The 27,998-nt window shown below is 49.5% G+C and overlaps 1 protein-coding gene across 3 annotated transcripts in view; it reads left to right on the forward strand.

Annotated features, from left to right (window-relative positions):
• LOC147709847 (NACHT, LRR and PYD domains-containing protein 12-like) overlaps window positions 1-27,998 on the forward strand; it is a 275,583-nt gene that overhangs the window by 88,175 nt on the left and 159,410 nt on the right. For all 3 annotated transcript variants that reach the window (XM_086928309.1, XM_086928307.1, XM_086928308.1), the window contains exons 4-6: window positions 1,698-3,393; window positions 19,430-19,600; window positions 21,175-21,345. In XM_086928309.1, coding sequence (XP_086784435.1) covers window positions 1,698-3,393; window positions 19,430-19,600; window positions 21,175-21,345 — 2,038 coding nt within the window. The remainder of the gene's footprint in view (window positions 1-1,697; window positions 3,394-19,429; window positions 19,601-21,174; window positions 21,346-27,998) is intronic.

The following is a 27,998-nucleotide window of genomic DNA, read 5'->3' on the forward strand; positions in this document are numbered from 1 at the left end:
TCAAAATGCTTGTCTGTCGCAACCTACGGAGAAGGAGTGTGGGGACACCATAAAAGCACTCAATTATAAACTTTGGAAAACATGTTCATAAAAAGATTGCTAAGGATCCAAAAAAGTGCTCCTACAGCCTTTTGTCACTCTACGGTAGGGCTGGATTTTATAGGGGACCGAATGAACATCGCCCCATTGGTCCTTTGGGCTAGAATGGGGCTGTCGGAGGACTCAAAGGGAAACTATCAAGGATTGCTTGACCTTTGATAATGCCCTTGCTATTCCATGGCCCGCTTTGTCAAAGAAAAATGTAACAAAATGGGTTTGGGGCATTATTATGATAACCCTGCTAGTATCCACATAAACATGAAAATGATTATAAAAGAAGCACATTTTGCTGAGTCAAACAATTGTCGCCGGCAACCAGGATTGCAATATCATTTATATCGGTCCCCTTTCCAAAACCAGTTTACTCGTCTTTTACTACTAATGCACAGTTCCGATTTCTCATGACTAGATTTCGTCTTTGCACATTGCACTTTCTTGTGGCCTTTCCTAAAAAAGCTGGATGGTGCAAGAACCTTATCCCTTGTCCTTGCAACAATCTAGCATAACAAAACACCTTGCACTTTATGCTATTTTGCACACTTTTAAAAGAGCCAAGGGCACGGTTCCTTACCCCAATTTTAAGAGAAATTTGCCCTTGTACCTATCAGGAGGGTTTTAATTTCTTATGCTCTTTGCCCACTGTTGTTATTTCACTGCTGTACTAAATTATATCAGACCTGCACTTGCAATAAGGAAACGGTATAAATTGTAAATGAAAATGGTGTTTTTAAGTAGTTTAACATTTTTTTTTTAAATTTTGAGTTTTAAAGTCATGAGTTATATTATTGTATACATTGGACATGATAACTTTAGGTATTTTGTATCTATGTTAAACTTTTATGGCCCATTTGAACCAAATAAAGTTACCTTGACTTGGCCCCACCAGAGCCCGGCTTAGCTAGGCATACCAGCTCAATGTAGACTAGTTACAAGTAGTTACAAGATGAATTAATATTCTTGTTGGTGCCGCCTGGGCCTGGCTTAGCACTGCGTGCCCGGTCACTGCAGACTAGTTACTTGTAGTTACTAGCTGAAAGATGAAGAAATAGTCCTACTGGTCCCCCCAGAGCCTGACTCATCTGTGCCTGCCTGGTCAGTGTAGACTAGTTATTAGTAGTTACTAGTTACAAGATAAATTAATAGCTCTGCTGGTCCTGTCAGAGCCTGGCTTAGCTGTACATGCCCGCTCACTGTGAAAAATAACAAAAGGGTATCTGGTGAATCATTTTAATACTATTTAATTTTCATGTAATTGCAGGACTTATGATTTGTTAGTTCTAGTAAACTCATTCTGCGGGGGCTGTGTTTTGGTATGTTAATACATCTTTAATTACTAACACTGCAAGGTGCAGTGTTTATTGGGCGCTGTATTACTGAATTATTTAAATTTTCACAACTCAAAATGGGGTTAACTCAGTAATATTTTCTTCGTCAGCAAAAAATGTTCACATCTTGAAATCCTGATTCCGGCAATGACTCCTGTAGTGCCCGAATAGGCAATACCACAGGATTTGTAATAAGGGCTGCAGATGGTAGCAAAGACACTTGATTGCAGTTTGATAAGAGGGTTTTGTGATTATTTCTTGTTTGCCTTGCAGAATTTCTGCGGAAGAAATATATGGATGGTGTAATTGAAAAATTAAAGTTACAAGAAGCTGAAAAGATTGGCTTTGGTCAACATTTTGATCTGACGGAAAGATATCCAAAACTGGTCTTCGTAAAGAGCCATAACCAGCCGGCGGGGCGAATGCATGAGAGCATGTCCTCTGGGAGGAAGCATCGGGAAGTCAGGGCTCCGGTCCCAATGTACTCCTACTCCTCAGTGCCAGAATTATTTAACCCTGATAAACAGGGACATACTGCGAGAGTCATTGTGATCCAGGGAGCTGCTGGGATTGGAAAGACAGTCCTTGCTCAGAAGATCATGCTTGACTGGGCATCAGGGAACCTTTTCCAGGACAGGTTCGACTATGTCCTTTATGTTCAGTGCCGTGATATCGACCAGCTTCCTGGACACCCAGTCATTGCAGACCTCCTCCTGCAGAGTTATGTGCAGATGCCTAAGGCCAAGCTTGGCTCAGTGGTAGACCCAGGAAAAGTACTCTTCTTAGTTGATGGTTTTGATGAATTAAGGCATCCCTTATTTCCACCCCCAGGCAATGACAAACCCCTGCAGTGTGCACAGAAAAGTTTACTAAGAAGAACACTTCTCTCTAAGTCGTCCATAATAATTACCACACGTCCAGCAGCTTTGGAGAAACTTAGGCAATGTGTGAAGATCCAACGTTTGGAAGAGATAGTCGGATTTTCAGAAGACGACAGGAAGGAATACTTCAACAAGTTTTTTGGAAGTGCAGAATTGGGAGCCCAGGCCTTCCAAGTTATTCAGGAAAGGCCTGCTCTTCATAGCATGTGCTTTATCCCAACGATGTGTTGGGTCATCTGCAGAGTCCTCAAGCTTCAGATGGAAAAAGGCGAAGATCTAACAAATGCCCCAAGAACAATGGCATTGCTCTTCATTTCTTTCCTATCCAGTTTCATAAAGCAACAGAACAGTGCAGCAACGCAGCCTGCCCAAGATACCCTGAAGAGAGTTTGCACCTTGGCCAAGGATGGACTCTACGAGAACAAAACACAGTTCACGGAAGAAGACCTCCACAAACACGGCTTGTCCCTTGTGCATATTCAGTCACTCCTCCAAAGTGAAGAACTATTTCACAAGGATACCAGTGACCCCAACATCTACAGCTTCGCCCACTCCATCTTTCAAGAGGTCTTTGCAGCTTTGTTCTATATACTAGGGGATAACGATGAACCAACGGAACATGCAATGAATCCTGATCAAGCTCTGATCGGCTTATTGAGCGACTACATGAAACGCGACCAGAATCACCTATTGCTTACTGTGCGTCTCATCTTCGGCTTCGCAAACACAGAAGCAGTGAAGCGAATGGTGGAACACTTAGAATGGAAGATTCTGCCAGGAACAAAATATAATTTATTGCCTTGGATTAAAGAACAAATCAAAGACAACAGTGATTACCTCAGTGATTACCCGATGGACTTGTTGTACTGCTTGCATGAGATCCAGGATGAAGAGTTTACGAAGGTAGCCCTTGAATCCTTCGATAAAATTCACATTGGGCGACAAATGGACACAATGGACATGAAAGTGTTGCTGCTTTGTTTTAAAAACTCTGCTACAATTCAGAATCTCAATATTTCACAATTTAAATTGGAAGCAGAAGACGTAAAATCCCTGATCCCGTGGACTCAGAAGTGTTCCAGTTTAACGTAAGTTTAAATAACTGCCCAGGTATCTTTTATTCATGTCAGGTGCCCTCCTGGTGGGGTCAGCTGGGCTTTCACGTGTGCACTCTGTAGGGATTCCTCTTCTTTGGCCCCACTGATTCTGCTGTATTTAAAAATTATACACAAGTGTTTCTTTAATATCTTCACGCACATTACATGCTGAGCCTCGAAAGCTTTGGCCACAGCAATATTTTTAACTCTGTTTTGCTTTTTTTCTGAATTTTCTGGAGGAGAAGCTTAAATGTTCTGAAAAGTTCTCCAAGAATATGTTTGGGAAAATGCTTACAAATCACCAGTGTTTAAAAATAGGGTCTAATAAATCCTTTTGTAAGCCGTCTACTTGGGAAGACCCTGCGATTTATTGTCATTCTGAGGTGACCAAAGAGCACTTTGGAGATGTGAAAATGCTTTGCGATATCACACTAGTACAGCCGCACACAAGCTCTGGTAGAGTCTCTTGACCTGATACGTTACTCAGAGATAAACCTCGATTAGCGACCACTGTTCAAACTTATTAGTGGTAGATTAGTATTTGGAAGATTTCAACTGGATCACATGAAAGCACAGAACAATATGTCCCCTCAGAGCTGAAGTCTCAGACAACCCCAGGAGAAGCCAATGATCTTGGTTACAGAATTATCAAAGGGGCACACAGCTCATGCTAGGAAGAGCCAGAGAAACAGCCAGACGTCTGCTGAACCTAGGGGCACACAGCTCATGCTGGGAAGAGGCAGAGAAACAGCCAGACGTCTGCTGAACCTAGGGGCACACAGCTCGTGCTAGGAAGAGGCAGAGAAACAGCCAGACGTCTGCTGAACCTAGGGGCACACAGCTCATGCTAGGAAGAGGCAGAGAAACAGCCAGACGTCTGCTGAACCTAGGGGCACACAGCTCATTCTAGGAAGAGGCAGAGAAACAGCCAGACTTCTGTTGAACCGAGGGGCACACAGCTCATTCTAGGAAGAGGCAGAGAAACAGCCAGACGTCTGCTGAACCGAGGGGCACACAGCTCATGCTGGGAAGAGGCAGAGAAACAGCCAGACGTCTGCTGTACCTAGGGGCACACAGCTCGTGCTAGGAAGAGCCAGAGAAACAGCCAGACGTCTACTGAACCTAGGGGCACACAGCTCATGCTGGGAAGAGGCAGAGAAACAGCCAGACGACTACTGAACCTAGGGGCACACAGCTCATGCTGGGAAGAGGCAGAGAAACAGCCAGACGACTACTGAACCTAGGGGCACACAGCTCATGCTGGGAAGAGGCAGAGAAACAGCCAGATGTCTACTGAACCTAGGGGCACACAGCTCGTGCTAGGAAGAGGCAGAGAAACAGCCAGACGTCTGCTGTACCTAGGGGCACACAGCTCATGCTAGGAAGAGCCAGAGAAACAGCCAGACGTCTACTGAACCTAGGGGCACACAGCTCATGCTGGGAAGAGGCAGAGAAACAGCCAGACGTCTGCTGAACCTAGGGGCACACAGCTCATGCTAGGAAGAGGCAGAGAAACAGCCAGACGTCTGCTGAACCTAGGGGCACACAGCTCATGCTAGGAAGAGCCAGAGAAACAGCCAGACGTCTACTGAACCTAGGGGCACACAGCTCATGCTGGGAAGAGGCAGAGAAACAGCCAGACATCTGCTGAACCTAGGGGCACACAGCTCGTGCTAGGAAGAGCCAGAGAAACAGCCAGACGTCTACTGAACCTAGGGGCACACAGTTCATGCTGGGAAGAGGCAGAGAAACAGCCAGACGACTACTGAACCTAGGGGCACACAGCTCATGCTGGGAAGAGGCAGAGAAACAGCCAGACGACTACTGAACCTAGGGGCACACAGCTCATGCTGGGAAGAGGCAGAGAAACAGCCAGACGTCTGCTGTACCTAGGGGCACACAGCTCGTGCTAGGAAGAGCCAGAGAAACAGCCAGACGTCTACTGAACCTAGGGGCACACAGCTCATGCTGGGAAGAGGCAGAGAAACAGCCAGACGACTACTGAACCTAGGGGCACACAGCTCATGCTGGGAAGAGGCAGAGAAACAGCCAGACGACTACTGAACCTAGGGGCACACGGCTCATGCTGGGAAGAGGCAGAGAAACAGCCAGATGTCTACTGAACCTAGGGGCACACAGTTCATGCTGGGAAGAGGCAGAGAAACAGCCAGACGTCTGCTGAACCTAGGGGCACACAGCTCTTGCTAGGAAGAGGCAGAGAAACAGCCAGACTTCTGTTGAACCTAGGGGCACACAGCTCCTGCAGGGAAGAGACAGAAACAACCAGACATCTGCTGAACCTAGGGGCACACAGCTCGTGCTAGGAAGAGGCAGAGAAACAGCCAGACGTCTACTGAACCTAGGGGCACACAGCTTATGCTGGGAAGAGGCAGAGAAACAGCCAGACGTCTGCTGAACCTAGGGGCACACAGCTCTTGCTAGGAAGAGGCAGAGAAACAGCGTGACGTCTACTGTACCTAGGGGCACACAGCTCATGCTAGGAAGAGTCAGAGAAACAGCCAGACGTCTACTGACCCTAGGGGCACACAGCTCATGCTGGGAAGAGGCAGAGAAACAGCCAGACGTCTGCTGAACCTAGGGGCACACAGCTCGTGCTAGGAAGAGCCAGAGAAACAGCCAGACGTCTACTGAACCTAGGGGCACACAGTTCATGCTGGGAAGAGGCAGAGAAACAGCCAGACGACTACTGAACCTAGGGGCACACAGCTCATGCTGGGAAGAGGCAGAGAAACAGCCAGACGACTACTGAACCTAGGGGCACACAGCTCATGCTGGGAAGAGGCAGAGAAACAGCCAGACGTCTGCTGTACCTAGGGGCACACAGCTCGTGCTAGGAAGAGCCAGAGAAACAGCCAGACGTCTACTGAACCTAGGGGCACACAGCTCATGCTGGGAAGAGGCAGAGAAACAGCCAGACGACTACTGAACCTAGGGGCACACAGCTCATGCTGGGAAGAGGCAGAGAAACAGCCAGACGACTACTGAACCTAGGGGCACACAGCTCATGCTGGGAAGAGGCAGAGAAACAGCCAGATGTCTACTGAACCTAGGGGCACACAGTTCATGCTGGCAAGAGGCAGAGAAACAGCCAGACGTCTGCTGAACCTAGGGGCACACAGCTCTTGCTAGGAAGAGGCAGAGAAACAGCCAGACTTCTGTTGAACCTAGGGGCACACAGCTCCTGCAGGGAAGAGACAGAAACAACCAGACATCTGCTGAACCTAGGGGCACATAGCTCGTGCTAGGAAGAGGCAGAGAAACAGCCAGACGACTACTGAACCTAGGGGCACACAGCTCATGCTGGGAAGAGGCAGAGAAACAGCCAGATGTCTACTGAACCTAGGGGCACACAGTTCATGCTGGGAAGAGGCAGAGAAACAGCCAGACGTCTGCTGAACCTAGGGGCACACAGCTCTTGCTAGGAAGAGGCAGAGAAACAGCCAGACTTCTGTTGAACCTAGGGGCACACAGCTCCTGCAGGGAAGAGACAGAAACAACCAGACATCTGCTGAACCTAGGGGCACACAGCTCCTGCTAGGAAGAGGCAGAGAAACAGCCAGACGTCTGCTGAACCGAGGAGCACACAGCTCCTGCTAGGAAGAGGCAGAGAAACAGCCAGACTTCTGTTGAACCTAGGGGCACACAGCTCATGCAGGGAAGAGACAGAAACAGCCAGACATCTACTTAAACTAGGGGCACACAGCTCATGCTGGGAAGAGGCAGAGAAACAGCCAGACTTCTGTTGAACCTAGGGGCACACAGCTCATGCAGGGAAGAGACAGAAACAGCCAGACATCTGCTGAACCTAGGGGCGCACAGCTCATGCTTGGAAGAGGCAGAGAAACAGGCAGACGTCTTCTGAATCTAGGGGCACACATCTCATGCTGGTGAGGTAATATAAATTTTATGATCGATTGTGTCCCCTATCGTGTCCCCTATCTTAGACCCCACCGACTCCATGTACTAGCTTGAAGTGCATGTAACTTCCCTCCTGTGCTAGCTATGAAGACGCAAATACATTTGCGTCCAACGTTAACATGTTCTCTTTCCGATCCGCCATGAACGGATTGGATATTCAGTTCCTAAATATGCTATGCCAACGTCTTTTTGTGGTATACCTTACACGTTTTTCAGCTCTGGCGAAGTAGGCCTGAATTCTGCCATCGAGTCTTTTTCCTGCCTTCTGACTCCGAAAACCTCAGCCCAGGCTGCCTCTGTGCCAGTGACCCTTGCCTTACTTCTGGCGCGGCTAACGGTGCTCGTCTCAGCCCGTTGCCTGCCAAGACTGCATTCAACCTTCGAATTATCTGCTCCACTCCTCGAAAATACATTCCTGTCTAGTAGATCCACGTCAACATCCTTCCAGCTGCAGGGCAGAGGGTTAGGCCTCACTGTCTCTATGCAAGTAATTCATGGCCCTGTTTCCATGGTAGGCCCATGCCCTCCCCTCGCTCCCCTCACGTCTCATGTAGACACGCAGACGCTCATACACGCACTCATAACCAGTATAGAAATAGCCTCTTGTCCGAGAGACCTTTTCCCTCCAGATAATGCAGTTCCTTAAACATGAGATATTAGATACGATTTGGGATTAGGTTGATCTGACATCCAGACATCCGTCTACACTTGTAGGGCTAAATGTCAAGTCCCCCTTCACCCCTCAAGTTACACGTACATTATACGTCATCCCGCTGCGCGCGCATCTCTGCCATGTAATTTTGCTGATGCCGGATTCATTTATGGATCCACCTATTTGTGACATCATGTTCAATGACGTTCTTGTCCACGCCTTCATGCACGCCTATTGTAACGCCTTTTGTATTACGTACACGTATTCTTATCTCTCTTCTCAGCTGTTACGCCTCCTGCATATGCCTTTACTGTAATGCATTGACTATATATATGAATGTCTGTCAATTATGTATTGTTGCATACTTGCATATTCGCATATTACCATTGACTCTGTCAGTCTGTCCCTTCCCGAACCTATGTGGTGACGGAATGGTATGCCACCTTGGCTCGAAGCAATATGCTAATCACCCAATTCCTTTTATAGGAATAAAACCCTTTTGAGAAACCTCAAATATCACGGATTTTGCCTCTTATTTATTATGAGTTATTCTTATTGATTATAGAAATTAAGCACCGGTAAATTAATTATTTACGACAATTTGGCGCCCGAATAGGGACCCCTCCCCCATCTCACGCGCCGGTGGTGCGTTGCAGGCCTGGCCCCCTGCCACAGCCGGACGGACAACTACGCGTACCCGCAGGATTTCCTGTATCTCCCTCAGGCCAGCGGAGGTGAAGTCCTCCAGATGGATTACATCCAGATGGACCGCTGCCGAGGTTTCAAGTATGTCCTCGTAGTTGTATGTGCACTTTCCCGATGGACAGAAGCATACCCAGTCTCAGATTATACTGCTCCAACAACAGCCAAGCAACTGGTTCGCGAGTTCTTCCCGCGGTACGGTTTGCCCCGTATTGTGTACTCAGATAACGGTCAGCCATTCTCATCCGAGCTTGTGAAACACATTACACTCTTGTTAGGCTATCAGTGGAAGTTCCACTGTGTCCGGCATCCCGAGGCAGCAGGTCTCGTGGAGCGTCATAATCAGACCCTAAAAATCCGGCTTTCCAAAATCTGTAGAGAGAAGGGCGTTGACTGGATAGTTGCTTTGCCGGTAGCCCTCTTCTATATGAGGATGGTTGCCCATTCTCGAACCGGGCTATCCCCGTATGAGGTGGTCTTTGGTAGGCCTCCGAATATGTGGGGGACGCCTATTCCGCGAAAAATTACAGATGTTGACTGTATTATGCTGACAGATTACCTTGCCTCCTTGATGTCTGCACTACAATCTTGTCGTTCACAGGTAGCTGCAGCCTTTCCCGACAATGCCGATGTGAAGCCCCACGAGGTGATCCCGGGGGATTATGTCTTCGTCCGCAACTTTGATCGGAGAAGTCCGTTGGAGCCCCGCTGGCAAACCCCGAAATTGGTTCTTCTAACAACGAGGACAGCCGTCAAAGTAGAGGGCAGGAAGGGGTGGCTGCATTCCAGCCACGTGAAAAAGTTCCACGGACTCCCTTCGGACTTGGACTCTAAGCCCTGCCCTCCTACACAAACTGACTCAAAGCTCCCTTTGGTTGAGAAAACAGACTCTGAAAAATATAGACTAAAATTACGATCTAGCAAGTCAGACAGTTTAATTGTTTAAGTCCTCCCCTAGGTGAATCGGTTAAATTAGTTTCTGACATGTATCCCCTAGATCGAGACAGAGAGAGAGATAGACAGAGAATACTGAAGAAACGTGCATATTGTAAATCACTTCGTAGTCACTGTATAGTGACATTGTTAATCATGTTTTTTCTAAGTCTTCTGATTATTGCTGCTAGTATCTTGCTGCACATTTACTACCCTATTTTCAAGCATGTACAATCTGCTTATAACGTCACTGCCGAACATTCTTTTAGCGAATTACCTCCACACGAGCTTTCTTACAGACTTGCGCTGCGCAACAACACATTCATTAGTATGTTACATCACTCTCATCAGACTAACAATGCTACAAACTGTTGGATATGTGGCAGCCTCCCTCCCTACCAGAAATACAAGGGAGTTCTGCCTCTTTTTCCGTACCCGTTCACTCACAATGGCTCCTGTGGGGCATGGTTTAGATTGATTAATTCCTTAGATTCTGACATTGCTGTTTACGATGGGAATTGGGTTTGGGGAAACCTGAACTCAGTTCTACTTAAAGTCTGTTACCCTGACAAGAAAGGACTTCCCACTAGAACAGGAACTGATCTAGAAAATGAAGTATATGGATTAGGAAATTACACAATCAACCTCATGATTCTTACTGTTGAATCCGAAACTGCACCAGTATTGCCTGCCATGTCAGTGTTACCAGTCAAAGGTGAATTATGTATCAGGAAAAATGGTTCCATACACTTAGGTCATAGTAAATGTACTACTGTAATCGAATTCAGTGATCAAGGCAAGTCCACGTTTAGAGCTACACGTCATTCCTACTTTGTTTGCGGTCATATTGCATACATACGTTTGCCTCCAGATTGGGATGGTACCTGTTACATTGCATTCCTTCTGCCACCTGTTTTCCTAGCCCCTCCTGACTATCACCGAAACACCAATCTAGTAAACAATAGACTCCGAAGAGACCTCCCGATTGTCGACTACACTGAAACGGCATGGGAGCAATACACAGACTTCAATAAAGGTTTCTTCCCCTACTTAGGTGCTGTTTTTAACAGTAAACTGATACGCAAATTAACTAGAACCCTTGAAGCAGTAGTGAACGAAACTACCTCAGCTTTAGGTAACTTAACAGAGGAGCAGTCCGCTATGCGGGTTGTTGTTCTTCAAAATCGTCTCGTTATTGACGTCATCCTAGCTGATAGGGGTGGAGCTTGTAAGGTCATCGGGTCAAGTTGCTGTGTTTTCATTCCAGAAAACGCGCCAACGGTATATAAAGCTATAACACGTCTCCATAAAATTGCAAGTCTGATACATCAGAATCCAGGCACCTGGACTTGGTCCGGTTGGTTCTGGACAACGTTAACCGCTTGGGGATGGAAGATCCTATCCTTCCTAGGTATTGGCCTTCTCATAGTATTCAGTTGCTGCCTGTGTTTACAATGTGGGCCGGCGATTTGCGGCTTGTGCGCCACATCATGTATTCCGCATTCAAATTCCCATTCAAAACGTCAAAAGAAGAAAGAAGAGCAAATGATGTTACATGAACAGATTGATCGATTCATGCAGATCGATATATCATGAAGGGTCCGTAGGGGACAAGGAGGGAATGAGGTAATATAAATTTTATGATCGATTGTGTCCCCTATCTTAGACCCCACCGACTCCATGTACTAGCTTGAAGTGCATGTAACTTCCCTCCTGTGCTAGCTATGAAGACGCAAATACATTTGCGTCCAACGTTAACATGTTCTCTTTCCGATCCGCCATGAACGGATTGGATATTCAGTTCCTAAATATGCTATGCCAACGTCTTTTTGTGGTATACCTTACACGTTTTTCAGCTCTGGCGAAGTAGGCCTGAATTCTGCCATCGAGTCTTTTTCCTGCCTTCTGACTCCGAAAACCTCAGCCCAGGCTGCCTCTGTGCCAGTGACCCTTGCCTTACTTCTGGCGCGGCTAACGGTGCTCGGCTCAGCCCGTTGCCTGCCAAGACTGCATTCAACCTTCGAATTATCTGCTCCACTCCTCGAAAATACATTCCTGTCTAGTAGATCCACGTCAACATCCTTCCAGCTGCAGGGCAGAGGGTTAGGCCTCACTGTCTCTATGCAAGTAATTCATGGCCCTGTTTCCATGGTAGGCCCATGCCCTCCCCTCGCTCCCCTCGCGTCTCATGTAGACACGCAGACGCTCATACACGCACTCATAACCAGTATAGAAATAGCCTCTTGTCCGAGAGACCTTTTCCCTCCAGATAATGCAGTTCCTTAAACATGAGATATTAGATACGATTTGGGATTAGGTTGATCTGACATCCAGACATCCGTCTACACTTGTAGGGCTAAATGTCAAGTCCCCCTTCACCCCTCAAGTTACATGTACATTATACGTCATCCCGCTGCACGCGCATCTCTGCCATGTAATTTTGCTGATGCCGGATTCATTTATGGATCCACCTATTTGTGACATCATGTTCAATGACGTTCTTGTCCACGCCTTCATGCACGCCTATTGTAACGCCTTTTGTATTACGTACACGTATTCTTATCTCTCTTCTCAGCTGTTACGCCTCCTGCATATGCCTTTACTGTAATGCATTGACTATATATATGAATGTCTGTCAATTATGTATTGTCGCATACTTACATATTCGCATATTACCATTGACTCTGTCAGTCTGTCCCTTCCCGAACCTATGTGGTGACGGAATGGTATGCCACCTTGGCTCGAGCCAATATGCTAATCACCCAATTCCTTTTATAGGAATAAAACCCTTTTGAGAAACCTCAAATATCACGGATTTTGCCTCTTATTTATTATGAGTTATTCTTATTGATTATAGAAATTAAGCACCGGTAAATTAATTATTTACGACACTGGGAAGAGGCAGAGAAACAGCCAGACGTCTACTGAACCTAGGGGCAAACAGTTCATGCTGGGAAGAGGCAGAGAAACAGCCAGATGTCTACTGAACCTAGGGGCACACAGCACATGCTAGGAAGAGGCAGAGAAACAGCCAGACGTCTACTGAAACTAGGGGCACACAGTTCATGCTGGGAAGAGGCAGAGAAACATCCAGGCCTCTGCTGAACCTAGGGGCGCACAGCTCATACTAGGAAGAGGCAGAGAAACAGCCTGACGTCTGCTGAATCTAGAGGCACACAGCTCATACTAGGAAGAGGCAGAGAAACAGCCAGACGTCTGCTGAATCTAGAGGCACACAGCTCATGCTGGGAAGAGGCAGAGAAACAGCCAGGCGTCTGCTGAACCTAGGGGCAAACAGCTCATTCTAGGAAGAGGCAGAGAAACAGCGTGACGTCGACTGAACCTAGGAGCACACAGCTCATGCTGGGAAGAGGCAGAGAAACACCAGGCCTCTGCTGAACCTAGGGGCACAAAGTCTGCTGAACCTAGGGGGAACACAGCGCGTGCTGAGAAGAGGCAACGAAACAGCCAAACATCTGCTGAACCTAGGAGCACAATGTGTTAAACCTCGATTAGCGACCACTGTTCAAACGTATTAGTGGTAGATTAGTATTTGGAAGATTTCAACTGGATCACATGAAAGCACAGAACAATATGTCCCCTCAGATCTGAAGTCTCAGACAACCCCAGGAGAAGCCAATGATCTTGGTTACAGAATTATCAAAGGGGCACACAGCTCATGCTAGGAAGAGCCAGAGAAACAGCCAGACGTCTGCTGAACCTAGGGGCACACAGCTCATGCTGGGAAGAGGCAGAGAAACAGCCAGACGTCTGCTGAACCTAGGGGCACACAGCTCGTGCTAGGAAGAGGCAGAGAAACAGCCAGACGTCTGCTGAACCTAGGGGCACATAGCTCATGCTGGGAAGAGACAGAAACAGCCAGACTTCTGTTGAACCTAGGGGCACACAGCTCGTGCTAGGAAGAGGCAGAGAAACAGCCAGACATCTACTGAACCTAGGGGCACACAGCTCATGCTGGGAAGAGGCAGAGAAACAGCCAGACATCTGCTGAACCTAGGAGCACACAAGCCATGCTGGGAAGAGGCAGAGAAAGAGCCAGGCCTCTGCTGAACCCAGGGGCACAAAGTCTGCTGAACCTAGGGGGAACACAGTGGGTGCTGAGAAGAGGCAACGAAACAGCCAAACATCTGCTGAACCTAGGAGCACAATGTGTTATGATGGGAAGAGGCAGACAAAGAGCCAGACCTCATCTGATCCTAGGGGCACACAGCACATGCTGGGAAGAGGCAGAGAAACAGCCAGACATCTACTGAACTTAGGGGCACACAGCACATGCTGGGAAGAGGCAGAGAAACAGCCAGACATCTACTGAACCTAGGGGCACACAGCTCGTGCTAGGAAGAGGCAGAGAAACAGCCAGACGTCTGCTGAACCTAGGGGCACATAGCTCATGCTGGGAAGAGACAGAAACAGCCAGACTTCTGTTGAACCTAGGGGCACACAGCTCATGCTAGGAAGAGGCAGAGAAACAGCCAGACATCTACTGAACCTAGGGGCACACAGCTCATGCTGGGATGAGGCAGAGAAACAGCCAGACATCTGCTGAACCTAGGAGCACACAAGCCATGCTGGGAAGAGGCAGAGAAAGAGCCAGGCCTCTGCTGAACCCAGGGGCACAAAGTCTGCTGAACCTAGGGGGAACACAGCGGGTGCTGAGAAGAGGCAACGAAACAGCCAAACATCTGCTGAACCTAGGAGCACAATGTGTTATGATGGGAAGAGGCAGACAAAGAGCCAGACCTCATCTGATCCTAGGGGCACACAGCACATGCTGGGAAGAGGCAGAGAAACAGCCAGACATCTACTGAACCTAGGGGCACACAGCACATGCTGGGAAGAGGCAGAGAAACAGCCAGACATCTACTGAACCTAGGGGCACACAGCTCATGCTGGGAAGAGGCAGAGAAACAGCAAGGCCTCTGCTGAACCTAGGGGCGCACAGCTCATGCTAGGAAGAGGCAGAGAAACAGCCAGACGTCTGCTGAACTAGGGGCACACAGCTCATGCTGGGAAGAGGTAGAGAAACAGCCAGACCTCTGCTGAACCTAGGGGCACACAACTCCTGCTGGGAAGAGGCAGAGAAACAGCGTGACGTCTACTGTACCTAGGGGCACACAGCTCATGCTCGGAAGAGGCAGAGAAACAGCCAGACGTCTACTCAAACTGGGGGCACACATCCCATGCTGGGAAGATGCAGCGAAACAGCTGTACGTCTGTTGAACCTAGGGGCACACAACTCATTCTGGCAGAGGCAGACAAACAGCCAGAGGTCTGCTGAACCTAGGAACACACATCATACTGGGAAGATGCAGAGAAACAGCCAGACATCTGCTGAACCTAGGGGCACACAGCTCATGCTGGGTAGAGGCAGAGAAAGAGCCAGCCGTCTGCTAAACCTAGCCGTCCTAGTGTGCTGGGGAGTCTGCAGAAGGCCCTCATAGAACTTCAGACTGTGTGCTAACCTAGGTCTACAACTGTCCTATTACTATAGGTCTTTACATATATATCTAGGTAGAAAACAAGAAATCAAAATTGTTATGAGTAGCTTCCTTGGAGTGGAAGGGTCTGATAGTGCTGATCATGCGCAACGAGTATACCTTGGCATTCAATTAAACAGGAGAGGATGTGGCCTAACGGCTAGAGCAGTGGACTTCGAAGCTGGGGAGCCCGGTTTGAGTCTTGCCGAGAGTCACAAACGTCCTGTGATTCTGGGAAAATTGCGTAAACTCCCTTTGCCTACAAATGAAGGTGCTCATGTAAAGTGCTCTGATACCTTCAGGTTAAGTTTGCGCGCTATAAAACTCCAGTCTATTGACTTCCTACACAGTGTACTTACTAAATGAAAAACTCATTTTAATTAGAGTTTATTTAATTTTACACAGCAATTTTTGTATTAAAGCAGCAGTTGCCACTAGGTCGGATAGAACAAAACACACCACAACAATTCTAGGAGGTACAATAGGTATCTTTAGTTGTAAGCATGGGTCTCTTTAGAGGTAAGCCTGGGTCTCTTTAGAGGTAAGCCTGGGTCTCTTTAGAGGTAAGCCTGGGTCTCTTTAGAGGTAAGCCTGGGTCTCTTTAGAGGTAAGCCTGGGTCCAATGATTCATTATGTTGGTGATTGACATAAGAAGACTCTCGAGGCATCTCCTATGTAGCTTTACAGTAGTTGTCTTAAACTTGTTATGATGTATCGGTCACTTATGTATAAAAACGAAGTTGAACACATAAGTGCTGATACTTAAAATTAAGTTGCTGCTCTCTTTTGCGGTTGGGGGAAAGAACTACTGAGCTATGGCACTGTCGCTCTTTTTGCCCACACTGGGGCACAAACAGGCTTCCTAGTACCAACCACACACCTTTGCACTGTATGTACGACTGGGATTTGGAATCAGACACTTGTAAAATTCTCAGATCATCACAAGATGCGCTGTTGTCTGTGACAATGGTGACTGTCTCTGTAATGCCTGCCCTCTCGGCCCAGGTACATCCTGTGACAATGGTGACTGTCTCTGCAATGCCTGCCCTCTCAGCCCAGGCACATCCTGTGACAATGGTGACTGTCTCTGTAATGCCTGCCCTCTCGGCCCAGGCTCATCCTGTGACAATGGTGACTGTCTCTGCAATGCCTGCCCTCTCAGCCCAGGCACATCCTGTGACAATGGTGACTGTCTCAGCAATGCCTGCCCTCTCGGCCCAGGTACATCCTGTGACAATGGTGACTGTCTCTGTAATGCCTGCCCTCTTGGCCCAGGTACATCCTGTGACAATGGTGACTGTCTCTGCAATGCCTGCCCTCTTGGCCCAGGTACATCCTGTGACAATGGTGACTGTCTCTGCAATGCCTGCCCTCTCGGCCCAGGTACGTCCTGTGACAATGGTGACTGTCTCTGTAATGCCTGCCCTCTCGGCCCAGGTACATCCTGTGACAATGGTGACTGTCTCTGTAATGCCTGCCCTCTCGGCCTAGGTACATCCTGTGACAATGGTGACTGTCTCTGCAATGCCTGCCCTCTCGGCCCAGGTACATCCTGTGACAATGGTGACTGTCTCTGTAATGCCTGCCCTCTCGGCCCAGGTACATCCTGTGACAATGGTGACTGTCTCTGTAATGCCTGCCCTCTCTGCCCAGGTACATGTGACTGGTTTTACACCTCGATCAGATGCTGACTGGAATGATTTGGTAAAAAAGTGGGGCCCCTGGCTGTAGTGCAGATCCACTGCAGTCAACTGTTCCCAAATCTGATTTTATCTCTTCCTTCTCAGGTGAAGACGATCATCAATACCTCGCTAAGACAGAGCAGGGACCATCTTTAGGAGAGAGGCACAGTTTTCTGATGGGGACAGCTTTCAAATTCTCACTGGACCCATGTCTTTCTGAATCAAATAGTATTGACTGCGGGGGGCCACAGCGTGTCTGCGGGGTGCCACGGGGTGTCTGCAGGGTCCCATGGGGTGTTTGCAGGGTGCCATGGCTTGACTGCAGGGGGCCACGGTGTGTCTGCAGGGTGCCATGGCCTGACTGCAGGGGGCCACGGTGTGTCTGCAGGGTGCCACAGCATGTCTGCAGGGTGCCACGGGGTGTCTGCAGGGTTCCATGGGGTGTTTGCAGGGTGCCGTGGAGTGACCACGGGATGCCACTGGGTATCTGCAGGGGGCCACGGTGTGTCTGCAGGGTGCCACAGCGTGTCTGCGGGGTGCCACGGGGTGTCTGCGGGGTCCCACGGGGTGTTTGCAGGGTGCCGTGGAGTGACCGCGGGATGCCACAGGGTGTCTGTGGGGCCATGGCGTGTCTGCAGGGTGCCACGGTGTGTCTGCGGGGTCCCACGGGGTGTTTGCAGGGTGCCGTGGAGTGACCGCGGGATGCCACAGGGTGTCTGTGGGGCCATGGGGTGTCTGCAGGGTGCCACGGTGTGTCTGCAGGGTGCCACGGTGTGTCTGTACAGTCCCATGGGGTGTTTGCAGGGTGCCATGGAGTGACTGTGGGGGGCCACAGGGTGTCTGCAGGGTGCCACAGCATGTCTACAGGGTGCCATGGCGTGTCTGCAGGGTGCCACGGCGTGTCTGCAGGGCGCCACGGGGTGTCTGCAGGGTGCCACAGCATGTCTACAGGGTGCCATGGCGTGTCTGCAGGGTGCCACAGCGTGTCTGCGGGGTGCCACGGCATGTCTTCAGGGTTCCATGGGGTGTCTGCAGGTTGCCATGAAGTTACTGCGGGATGCCACAGAGTGTCTGTGGGATGCCACGGGGTGCCTTTGGGGTGCAATGGGGTGTCTACGAGGCCAAAGAATTCCACTCCTCCTGCCCTTCTACCTCAAGAAGTATTTGTCAAATACTAGGAGGACCAAGGGATCTCACTCCTCCTGCCCTTCTACCTCAAGAAGTATTGATCAAATACTGGGATGGCCAAGGGATGTCACTCCTCCTGCCCTTCTACCTCAAGAAGTATTTATCAAATACTGGGAAGGCCAAGGGATGTCACTCCTCCTGCCCTTCTACCTGGTGCAGTATTTATCAAATACTGGGATGGCCAAGGGATCTCACTCCTCCTGCCCTTATACCTCAAGAAGTATTGATCAAATACTGGGATGGCCAAGGGATGTCACTCCTCCTGCCCTTCTACCTCAAGTAGTATTTATCAAATACGGGGAAGGCCAATGGATCTTACTCCTCCTGCCCTTCTACCTCAAGAAGTATTGATCAAATACTGGGATGGCCAAGGATGTCACTCCTCCTGCTCTTCTTCCTCAAGAAGTATTTATCAAATACTGGGGAGGCCAAGGATGTCACTCCTCCTGCCCTTCTTCCTCAAGAAGTATTTATCAAATACTGGGGAGGCCAAGGATGTCACTCCTCCTGCCCTTCTACCTGGAGCAGTTTGTGCCAACTACTGGGAAATTTTCAAACCCTACCTACCCCTCCCGCGGTGCAGTCAGGGCTCCTGCTAAGTTCTCCTCAGTCAAGCACCGATCATTGGATCCTGCTCTACTCCAACTCCTGCTTCCTGTGAGCCTTATCTGCAGGCAGCGCGGCACCATAAATAATCTATATATAAAAACGAAAGTATGTCTGTCTGTCTGTTTGTCCTTTATGCATTGCTACACCATTCATCCGATCGCCATGAAACTTTGGGAAGTTGTTGACTACACTCCCGCGAAGGTTTCTGAAATACATTTTTTTTAAATATCGGCCCCCCAGGGCCCTCATAATCTTTCGAATACTGATGTACGCACCAGACGGAAAAACAAAAAATAATGTGTATCCACAAGCACTCGAATAAATCAAGAGAATTAAAACGACACTTTGAAATGTTTTCCATATTAAAATGAATAAGTTTCAATAAAAATGACGCAATGTAAATTGAATGTTATCATAATGAGTTTCCTTGAATTTCCTTTCTTCGGAGATCGCAGCAACGCGCGACGGGTAAGCTGGTGAAATATAAAAATGGACCAACCCCCAGGCCCTCGTCCTTTTACATGGAGATCTTTCATTTATGGTAAAAGGTTCTGTTACATGGGGGGCTTGACATTAATTGCTGCTGGTGTAACTGGCTTTATTTAGCGCTGCCTCACATTTTGGGCACCATAGCTGTATTGCTCTTGGTGTCTTTGCTGCAAAGCTGGGCACAGACCCTCTTGGCAGTCATCAAAACTGGCGAGTTGTTTTCCTTCAAGGTGAACCCATTGCAGGGAAATGCATTTCTGATATTTAAGGCCTGAATGTGGAGCTGAATTGAGTGAATAACCTGTGACATTGGTTGTGATGCTCTCCCTTCCTAGGCTCTGGAACTGCGTCCTCTCTGGCCCCGGCTGTGCAGAGCTCCAGGCCATGCTGAGCACAGACCCGGCCCTCACCGAGCTGAGTCTGAACTGTCAGGAACTGAAGGACTCTGGAGTGAGACAGGTGTGTGAAGGGCTGAAGCGCTCCTACTGTCGGCTTCAGAGGCTTGAGTGAGTCACTTCTGGGTTTATCTTTCATTTCTGGTTAGTTACCCTTCCCTGCCAACCTTCATCTTCCTGCTTGCTCTCTCTATATGAATACCTTGCTCTCTCTCCCTCTCTCTCCCTCTCTCTCTCTCTCTCTCTCTCTCTCTCTCTCCCGCTCTCTCTCTCTCTCTCTCTCTCCCTCTCTCTCCCTCTCTCTCTCTCTCTCCCTCTCTCTCTCTCTCTCTCTTTCTCTCTGTCTCTCCCTCTCTCTCTCTCTCTCTCTCTCTCTCTCTCTCCCTCTCTCTCTCCCCTCTCTCTCTCTCTCTCTCTCTCTCTCTCTCCCTCTCTCTCTCACTCTTTTCTCTCTCTCTCGCCCTCTCTCGCCCTCTCTCTCCCCCTCTCTCTCTCTCTCTCGCTCTCTCTCTCTCTCTCTCTCTCTCTCTCTCTCTCTCTCTCTCTCTCTCTCTCTCTCTCTCTCTCTCTCTCTCTCTCTCTTGTTGCTGTTTCATGGCCCTCTTCTTCATGTCTGGTCATACTTTTCTCAGATCCATATGTTAATACAGATAGTTCAAAGCCCGGACATCCACATCAGTGAAATTCTGAGGCTCGTGACCGCGCGTCAGTGCGCTTATGGGAAAATGCTCGTTCCCAGGGTGCATTCTGTTAAAGTCAAAGGGGTCATAAACAAGAGTGACACTGTTCACCAGTGTGTTTCAGTCATTCCCAATGAGTGACACTTCTGGGAGATTTCCTAAAATCTAGTACACTTCAATACAGTGGTTCAAGTTGTTGCAGATTGTGGTGTGATGATGGTAGCAGCACAGAGCCACATCTACTTAGATAAGGTGCTGACCCCCTCTCAACTCTGGCGCTCTTTAAGGCTCCCTAGCATCACACACACCGCTTACACTTTATTGCAAAGGGGTGTGTTTGATGCATAGCATAGGTTGTGTACTTGAAGGCTATTATTCCAGTTGTAAAAACGATGCTAAATTAGGCTTTAAAAAAGTACAGACATTAAATGGTGCTGTACATTGCAGCACACATGCAAAGTTTGAAAAACAGCGAAAATGCTGGAGAAATACAAATATTTTTCCAGTTAGTGCCTTCTTTAAGTTGTTATAGTTTGCTGCAAAGCCCTGCCTTTCATTGCTAATCGATAGGGCTTTGGGTCAAAAACATGGGTGTGAGTGTGGTAAAAATCATCAACCACCAATGGGCTGCTCCTTGATACAAAGCATCACAAGGTATCATGAAGCGCTATCTTGAGTTCCTTGTAGGCAACGTTGCAACTCAAAAGGGATTTGCGCTGGAAAGTATATGAGAAATCAGCACTTTGCACCAGTTTGCATCATTTTGAGTGACCTCGTCCACGGTGCAAATTGTTGAAAACTCTGGACCTTGAAGTGGCTGGTATTTGTTAGAGGGCTGTATTTGGGCACCCAAAACTGTAAAGCCTATGACAATGTAAGACCTTGGCATATTTTCATGTTACTTTAGTGTGACCCTTGTTGTTTTATAATGCCTTGCACGTGCTAGTTGTGACCCTTGTGTCTCTGTCCACTCATACTCAGTCTTCTTTTGTGTGTCTCCATTAGGATATTCGACTGTTCACTCACCGATGCCTGCTGTGCAGATCTCGCCTCATTTCTCAGTGTGACCCCTTCTCTCACAGAGCTGAGCCTGAGTGACGATGCCCTGGGGGACGCGGGAATAGCGCGCCTGTGTGAGGGACTGCGACAGGCGCAATGCAGCCTACAAAAGTTGGAGTAAGTGGATATGGTCGCAGTCATTCTAATGCCTTCCTACCCCGCTGGGAACACAGTTTAGAATGTAGAGGTCCTTGTCTAAGGAGTGTGCACCTAAGAGCATGGCCTGTGCTCCTCCCTTCCATGAGGTTCCTGGTCTCACTGTGTCCCTCCTTCCTGGGGATTGGTGGTGTTCAACATATTGTGGCTGGTAAGAGGTCACCACAGCCACTGAAACCTTGGCATATCTATGCCTGCACACGGGCAGAGTATCACTAATGATGGGGACCAATGCCCTCTCCTCGACTCCTGTTCAGCAAACAAATGACTCGATTGTGGGGTTTACACCTCTGAGAAGGATCACCTTAACTAATGACTCTGTGTGCTTGTGTGTGTGTTTGTGAGTGTGCACATGACAACTATAAAGCAAACATAACACTCAGAATAGTCTTTGAAGTCTAGCATGTGCTTAATTTGAAATTAGGCACCAGGCAAGCAAAACAATACCAGGCAACTTTCATTTCAATGGATTAGAGATTCTGCTCCCAAAGAAATGGAAGACAGGATGATGCAACCGTACACTGAGGGACTCCTTGCAAGTGAATGGAAGACAGGATGATGCAACCGTACACTGAGGGACCCTTTGCAAGTGAATGGAAGATATGATGATGCAACCGTACACTGAGGGACCCTTTGCAAGTGAATGGAAGACAGGATGATGCAACCGTACACTGAGGGACCCTTGCAAGGGAATGGAAGACAGGATGATGCAACCGTACACTGAGGGACTCCTTGCAAGTGAATGGAAGACAGGATGATGCAACCGTACACTGAGGGACCCTTTGCAAGTGAATGGAAGACAGGATGATGCAACCACACACTGAGGGACCCTTTGCAAGTGAATGGAAGACAGGATGATGCAACCGTACACTGAGGGACCCTTTGCAAGTGAATGGAAGATATGATGATGCAACCGTACACTGAGGGACCCTTTGCAAGTGAATGGAAGACAGGATGATGCAACCACACACTGAGGGACCCTTTGCAAGTGAATGGAAGACAGGATGATGCAACCGTACACTGAGGGACCCTTTGCAAGTGAATGGAAGACAGGATGATGCAACCGTACACTGAGGGACCCTTGCAAGGGAATGGAAGACAGGATGATGCAACCGTACACTGAGGGACTCCTTGCAAGTGAATGGAAGACAGGATGATGCAACCGTACACTGAGGGACCCTTTGCAAGTGAATGGAAGACAGGATGATACAACCGTACACTGAGGGACCCTGTGCAAGGGAATGGAAGACAGGATGATGCAACCAAACACTGAGGGACCCTTTGCAAGTGAATGGAAGACAGGATGATGCAACCGTACACTGAGGGACCCTTGCAAGGGAATGGAAGACAGGATGATGCAACCGTACACTGAGGGACCCTTTGCAAGTGAATGGAAGACAGGATGATGCAACCGTACACTGAGGGACCCTTTGCAAGTGAATGGAAGACAGGATGATGCAACCGTACACTGAGGGACCCTTGCAAGGGAATGGAAGACAGGATGATGCAACCGCACACTGAGGGACCCTTTGCAAGTGAATGGAAGACAGGATGATGCAACCACACACTGAGGGACCCTTTGCAAGTGAATGGAAGACAGGATGATGCAAACCGTACACTGAGGGACCCTTTGTAAGTGAATGGAAGACAGGATGATGCAACCACACACTGAGGACCCTTTGCAAGTGAATGGAAGACAGGATGATGCAACCGTACACTGAGGGACCCTTTGCAAGTGAATGGAAGACAGGATGATGCAACCGTACACTGAGGGACCCTTTGCAAGGAATGGAAGACAGGATGATGCAACCAAACACTGAGGGACCCTTTGCAAGTGAATGGAAGACAGGATGATGCAACCGTACACTGAGGGACCCTTGCAAGGGAATGGAAGACAGGATGATGCAACCGTACACTGAGGGACCCTTTGCAAGTGAATGGAAGACAGGATGATGCAACCGTACACTGAGGGACCCTTTGCAAGTGAATGGAAGACAGGATGATGCAACCGTACACTGAGGGACCCTTGCAAGGGAATGGAAGACAGGATGATGCAACCGTACACTGAGGGACTCCTTGCAAGTGAATGGAAGACAGGATGATGCAACCGTACACTGAGGGACCCTTTGCAAGTGAATGGAAGACAGGATGATGCAACCGTACACTGAGGGACCCCTTGCAAGTGAATGGAAGACAGGATGATGCAACCGTACACTGAGGGACCCTTTGCAAGTGAATGGAAGACAGGATGATGCAACCGTACACTGAGGGACCCTTTGCAAGTGAATGGAAGACAGGATGATGCAACCGTACACTGAGGGACCCTTTGCCAAGTGAATGGAAGACAGGATGATGCAACCGTACACTGAGGGACCCCTTGCAAGTGAATGGAAGACAGGATGATGCAACCAAACACTGAGGGACCCTTTGCAAGTGAATGGAAGACAGGATGATACAACCGTACACTGAGGGACCCTTTGCAAGTGAATGGAAGACAGGATGATACAACCGTACACTGAGGGACCCTTGCAAGGGAATGGAAGACAGGATGATGCAACCGTACACTGAGGGACCCTTTGCAAGGGAATGGAAGACAGGATGATGCAACCAAACACTGAGGGACCCTTTGCAAGCGAATGGAAGTGAGAGCGAGTGAAGGATATTGTAACTAACTGATGCTAAATGATGGCAGGTGTCAAGATGTTCTCATGAGAAACAGTGTGAGAGGTGCTTGAAGGATGGTACAGGAGACACAAACAAGCACTGACTCAACTATTTCCTAAAATTCTTTCTTCGCTGTGCCAGACCTCCAAACGAGGCTACATTTATTACACAGTGAAGAAGATATGCAGGGGTACAACACTGCATAAAAGGGCTTTAACTGCATTGGAAGTACATGTGCCTCAGTAGGCATACTGGAATTTTAATCATCTGCTGGCTGATACAAAAACATCGAAATTCTGCAATAAAATGTATCAGACATGATTACGGCATGCATGCCCGTTAGCCGTTTTGCTTTACAAGTTATTGTGTTTAAGGCGCAGAAACAAGTAATTCCTAATACGTACGTCTATACATTTATATACCTGTGCATTGTGGGAATTTGGTTATCTATGTGCACATATCTATTCATGTATTATTCTGCACACATGTAACTGTTTGTGTATGCGTCTGTTTGTTTCTATGAAGGTGTATGTTACTTGCTTTTGGGGCATACCCAGGAGGGCAGGGGGGGGGGGAGCAACGACCACAGACAAGTGATAAAGTGTGACAAAGGCCGCTTTATTGGAAGCAAGTGCATCCTAAATATACAAAGCTGGCCTGTGCCGGACAAAACTACCCCTCACTAAATAAGAACTACCTGACCAACCCCCCACCCCCTCCCCTAAATGATTTTCCCCATTTCACATAACACCACACCCACAACATAACCACCGCATACCACCTGAACCATGCCTCGTTACCAAATTGGACCTTCCTTGACCTCAGTGATCCCCCCCTTTATCAAACAAGCCCAGGCCTCCTACCCTTCACCCCCTTTTAACTCTAGGAAAAGCGCCACTCTAAAGCCGCTTAGTGGATTTAAACCCCCCCCTAGGAAACCCCCACCTTTGGATAACTATGCACCCCCAAAGCCAAATCCAGGGCCTCCTTCATCTGAACTATATACAGTTCCATCCCGTAGCGAGATAAGTGAACCCCGTCCTCTCTGAAAAAATACACCGCCCCGTACTTCAGGTCCAGGTGCTCCATACGCCCAATCCGTTCCTTCGTGCAAAATTCTTTCATGTCCCTGTTGATTTTTCTCCGTGCCCTAACTATAGCCCCTGGGCGCTCCGCCCCCCTCCAGACCCTCCTTGGGATGAACTCCGACCATGTCACGTGGCACCCTGCCCACTTCTTCTTAATCTCCAGGAGGTCCCTTTTCATTTGTTTCACTAAGGCCAGACCGTTGCTCACCACCAAGTCGTTTTCTCCCACGTGCACCATCACCACATCCGGACACACCCCTCCTCGCACAACATTGTTCAAAACCGGCATCAGTTCGTGCCACCGCATCCCCCCTTTGCCCCCCAATGACATCTAAACAGTCTGTTGTCCAATTCCAAATTCAGGTTCCGATGCCTGTCCCATTCAGACCTTTCCGCTCTCTTAACAAATGAATGCCCTACAATATATATCTGCATCATCTCCGCCGCTGGTCCCGCCACAGCACCTGCAAAGACACACATGTAAGAGGGCGGAAAACGTCCCTGTTACAGCGTCCCGCCTACCCCCCATAACCGGACATACATCTTGTAACAATCCGACTTCCATCTGCACAGGCGTTTGTTATCCTCCGCTCCCCACTCCCCGACGCGCCGCGTCCGTCGCCGCCCCTATTCTAAAGGAATGCGTTCCGAACGCCTTGGGGCCCTCACCCATGCACCGTAGGGCGTGCCGCAGAACCCACAAAGCCTGAGCCTCCGTCACCCGTCCGTCCGATCCGCGTCCAAACACCTCCTCCCCTGACGTCCTCTGTCCAGCCGCCAAACACTCGCCCCACTCCACCGGGCACACCCCTTCCAGCCTCCCCGGCCCCATCACCACCCAGGTCCCCACCCCACGCTGATCCATCTTGGAGCGTCGCAAACGCACCGCAACCTCCCTCGCTTGCACTTCCATGTCCCCCCAGAGCACCCCTTTTCCTCCCTTCAAGGCCACCAATTCCGAAATTCGCAAAGCACCAAAGAACAGCCAGGACATAAGCGTAGCAAACAACAGCGTCTCCCTCTCATCTCGACACACTGACGGCAACGCCCGCAGAAGTCCCCCCAGCATCTCTTCCGTAATGGGCCGTCTCTGACTCACCCGCGCGCCTCTCTCCCGACCCCACCCCTCCAACAATTGTGCCCCCAACTCTCCCGTCGACGGAGGGTACCCCCACCACATCTTCCCCATGAACGCCACCGCCAACAACTTCCCTGCAATTGTCACCCTCGACAAGCCCTTATCCATCAATGCCAAAATGAAACGCACCACCTGTTCCTCCTGCTGCCATCGGTCCCCCTGCCTTACCGCACCTGACTGTTGAAATTCCTCCCAGGCCTGAACATACGCCTTCCAAGTGGACGCCGCCACTGATGCCCTCACCAGCTGAACGACCCTGCATCTCCCACCGACCACAGCTTCCCCGGCACCGGCGTCTTGGTCTCCTCCGCCTCCGTGGCTAGTCCATGGAACCTCTGCCACTGTGAACGAGACAAAGCATCAGCAATGTCATTGTCCACTTCCGTCACATGTCGGGCCTGAAACAGTATGTCATGCTCAAGGCAGCGCAGAACAAACACCCTCAACAGCTTCAGCACCTGAGCTTCCCGCGCCGACTGCCTGTTGACCACCTGCACCACCGACATGTTGTCCACTCGGAACAGAACCCGCTTATGGGCCAGTTCCTGGGCCCACACCGAAACCGCCACCACCAACGGGAACAATTCCAGAAAGGCAATGCTCCGGCCTCCCGTCTGCCACTGGGGCGGCCACTGTTCAGCGCACCAGCGGCCCGCCCAGTACAAACCAAAACCACCGACCCCCACCGCATCTGAATACATCGTGACGTCCCACTCCCAGTCCTCCGGAGGCGCCATGGGCACCCCGTTGAACCTGCCTAAACAGGCCAGCCACATCCGCAAATCTTCCTTCGTCCCTGCTGACAGCCTGACGTGATGATGTGGCAACGCCAGACCGGAACACGCCAAGCCCAACCGCCGACAAAACGTCCGCCCCGCGCGCACCACCCAAGATGCAAAGTTCAGGTGACCCAATAGACCCTGCACGTCCCGTACTGTCACCTTCCGCTTGTCCAACATGCCTCTCACCAACGCCAGCATTGCCGCCCTCTTGTCATCCGGTAGGCGTGCTTCCATGGCTGCGGAGTCGAGCTCTATGCCTAAAAATTACAGCACCATACTCGGACCGGGCGTCTTCTCTGGCGCCAGGGGAACTCCCGGGTAATCCATGAAGTCCTGAAAATTGTGCAGCAGTCGCTGACAATCCGTCGACCTGGGCCGTCCCACCAAAAAGAAATCATCCAAATAGTGCGTCACCGTCTCAGAGCCTGTACGCCAGGAAAAAGCCCACTGCAGGAAAGAGCTGAACCGTTCAAACAACGCAGATGAAATTGAGCACCCCATCGGCAGCGCTTTGTCTACAAATATGCCGCCGTCAAATTGGATTCCCAACAATTGGTAGTCCTCGGGGTGCACCGGGAGCAACCTGAAAGCCGATTTGATGTCACACTTCGCCATCAACGCCCCCGGGCCTACCGCCGCCACAATGTTCTGCGCCACATCCACCGACGAGTACGTGACCGACGCGAGCTCCGCCGATATGAAGTCGTTCACCGACGCCCCCTCCAGCCACAACAAGTGCTGTGTCAACCGGAACTGCCCCGGCTCCTTCTTGGGGACCACTCCAATTATTATATTCTTATATAGCGCCAGAATCGACCCCCGAAGGGGTATCTCCGCGCTTGCCTTGGGAACCCGTCCTGGCTTTTCCCTGTGAGATAGCCCCTACAGGGCATCCCCAAGGTGAAAGCCAGGCATCCCGCCGCGGGGGGCCGTTGTGGAGAT

Source organism: Lissotriton vulgaris, chromosome 6 (genome assembly GCF_964263255.1).
Source record: "Lissotriton vulgaris chromosome 6, aLisVul1.2, whole genome shotgun sequence".
Classification (NCBI taxonomy): domain Eukaryota; kingdom Metazoa; phylum Chordata; class Amphibia; order Caudata; family Salamandridae; genus Lissotriton; species Lissotriton vulgaris.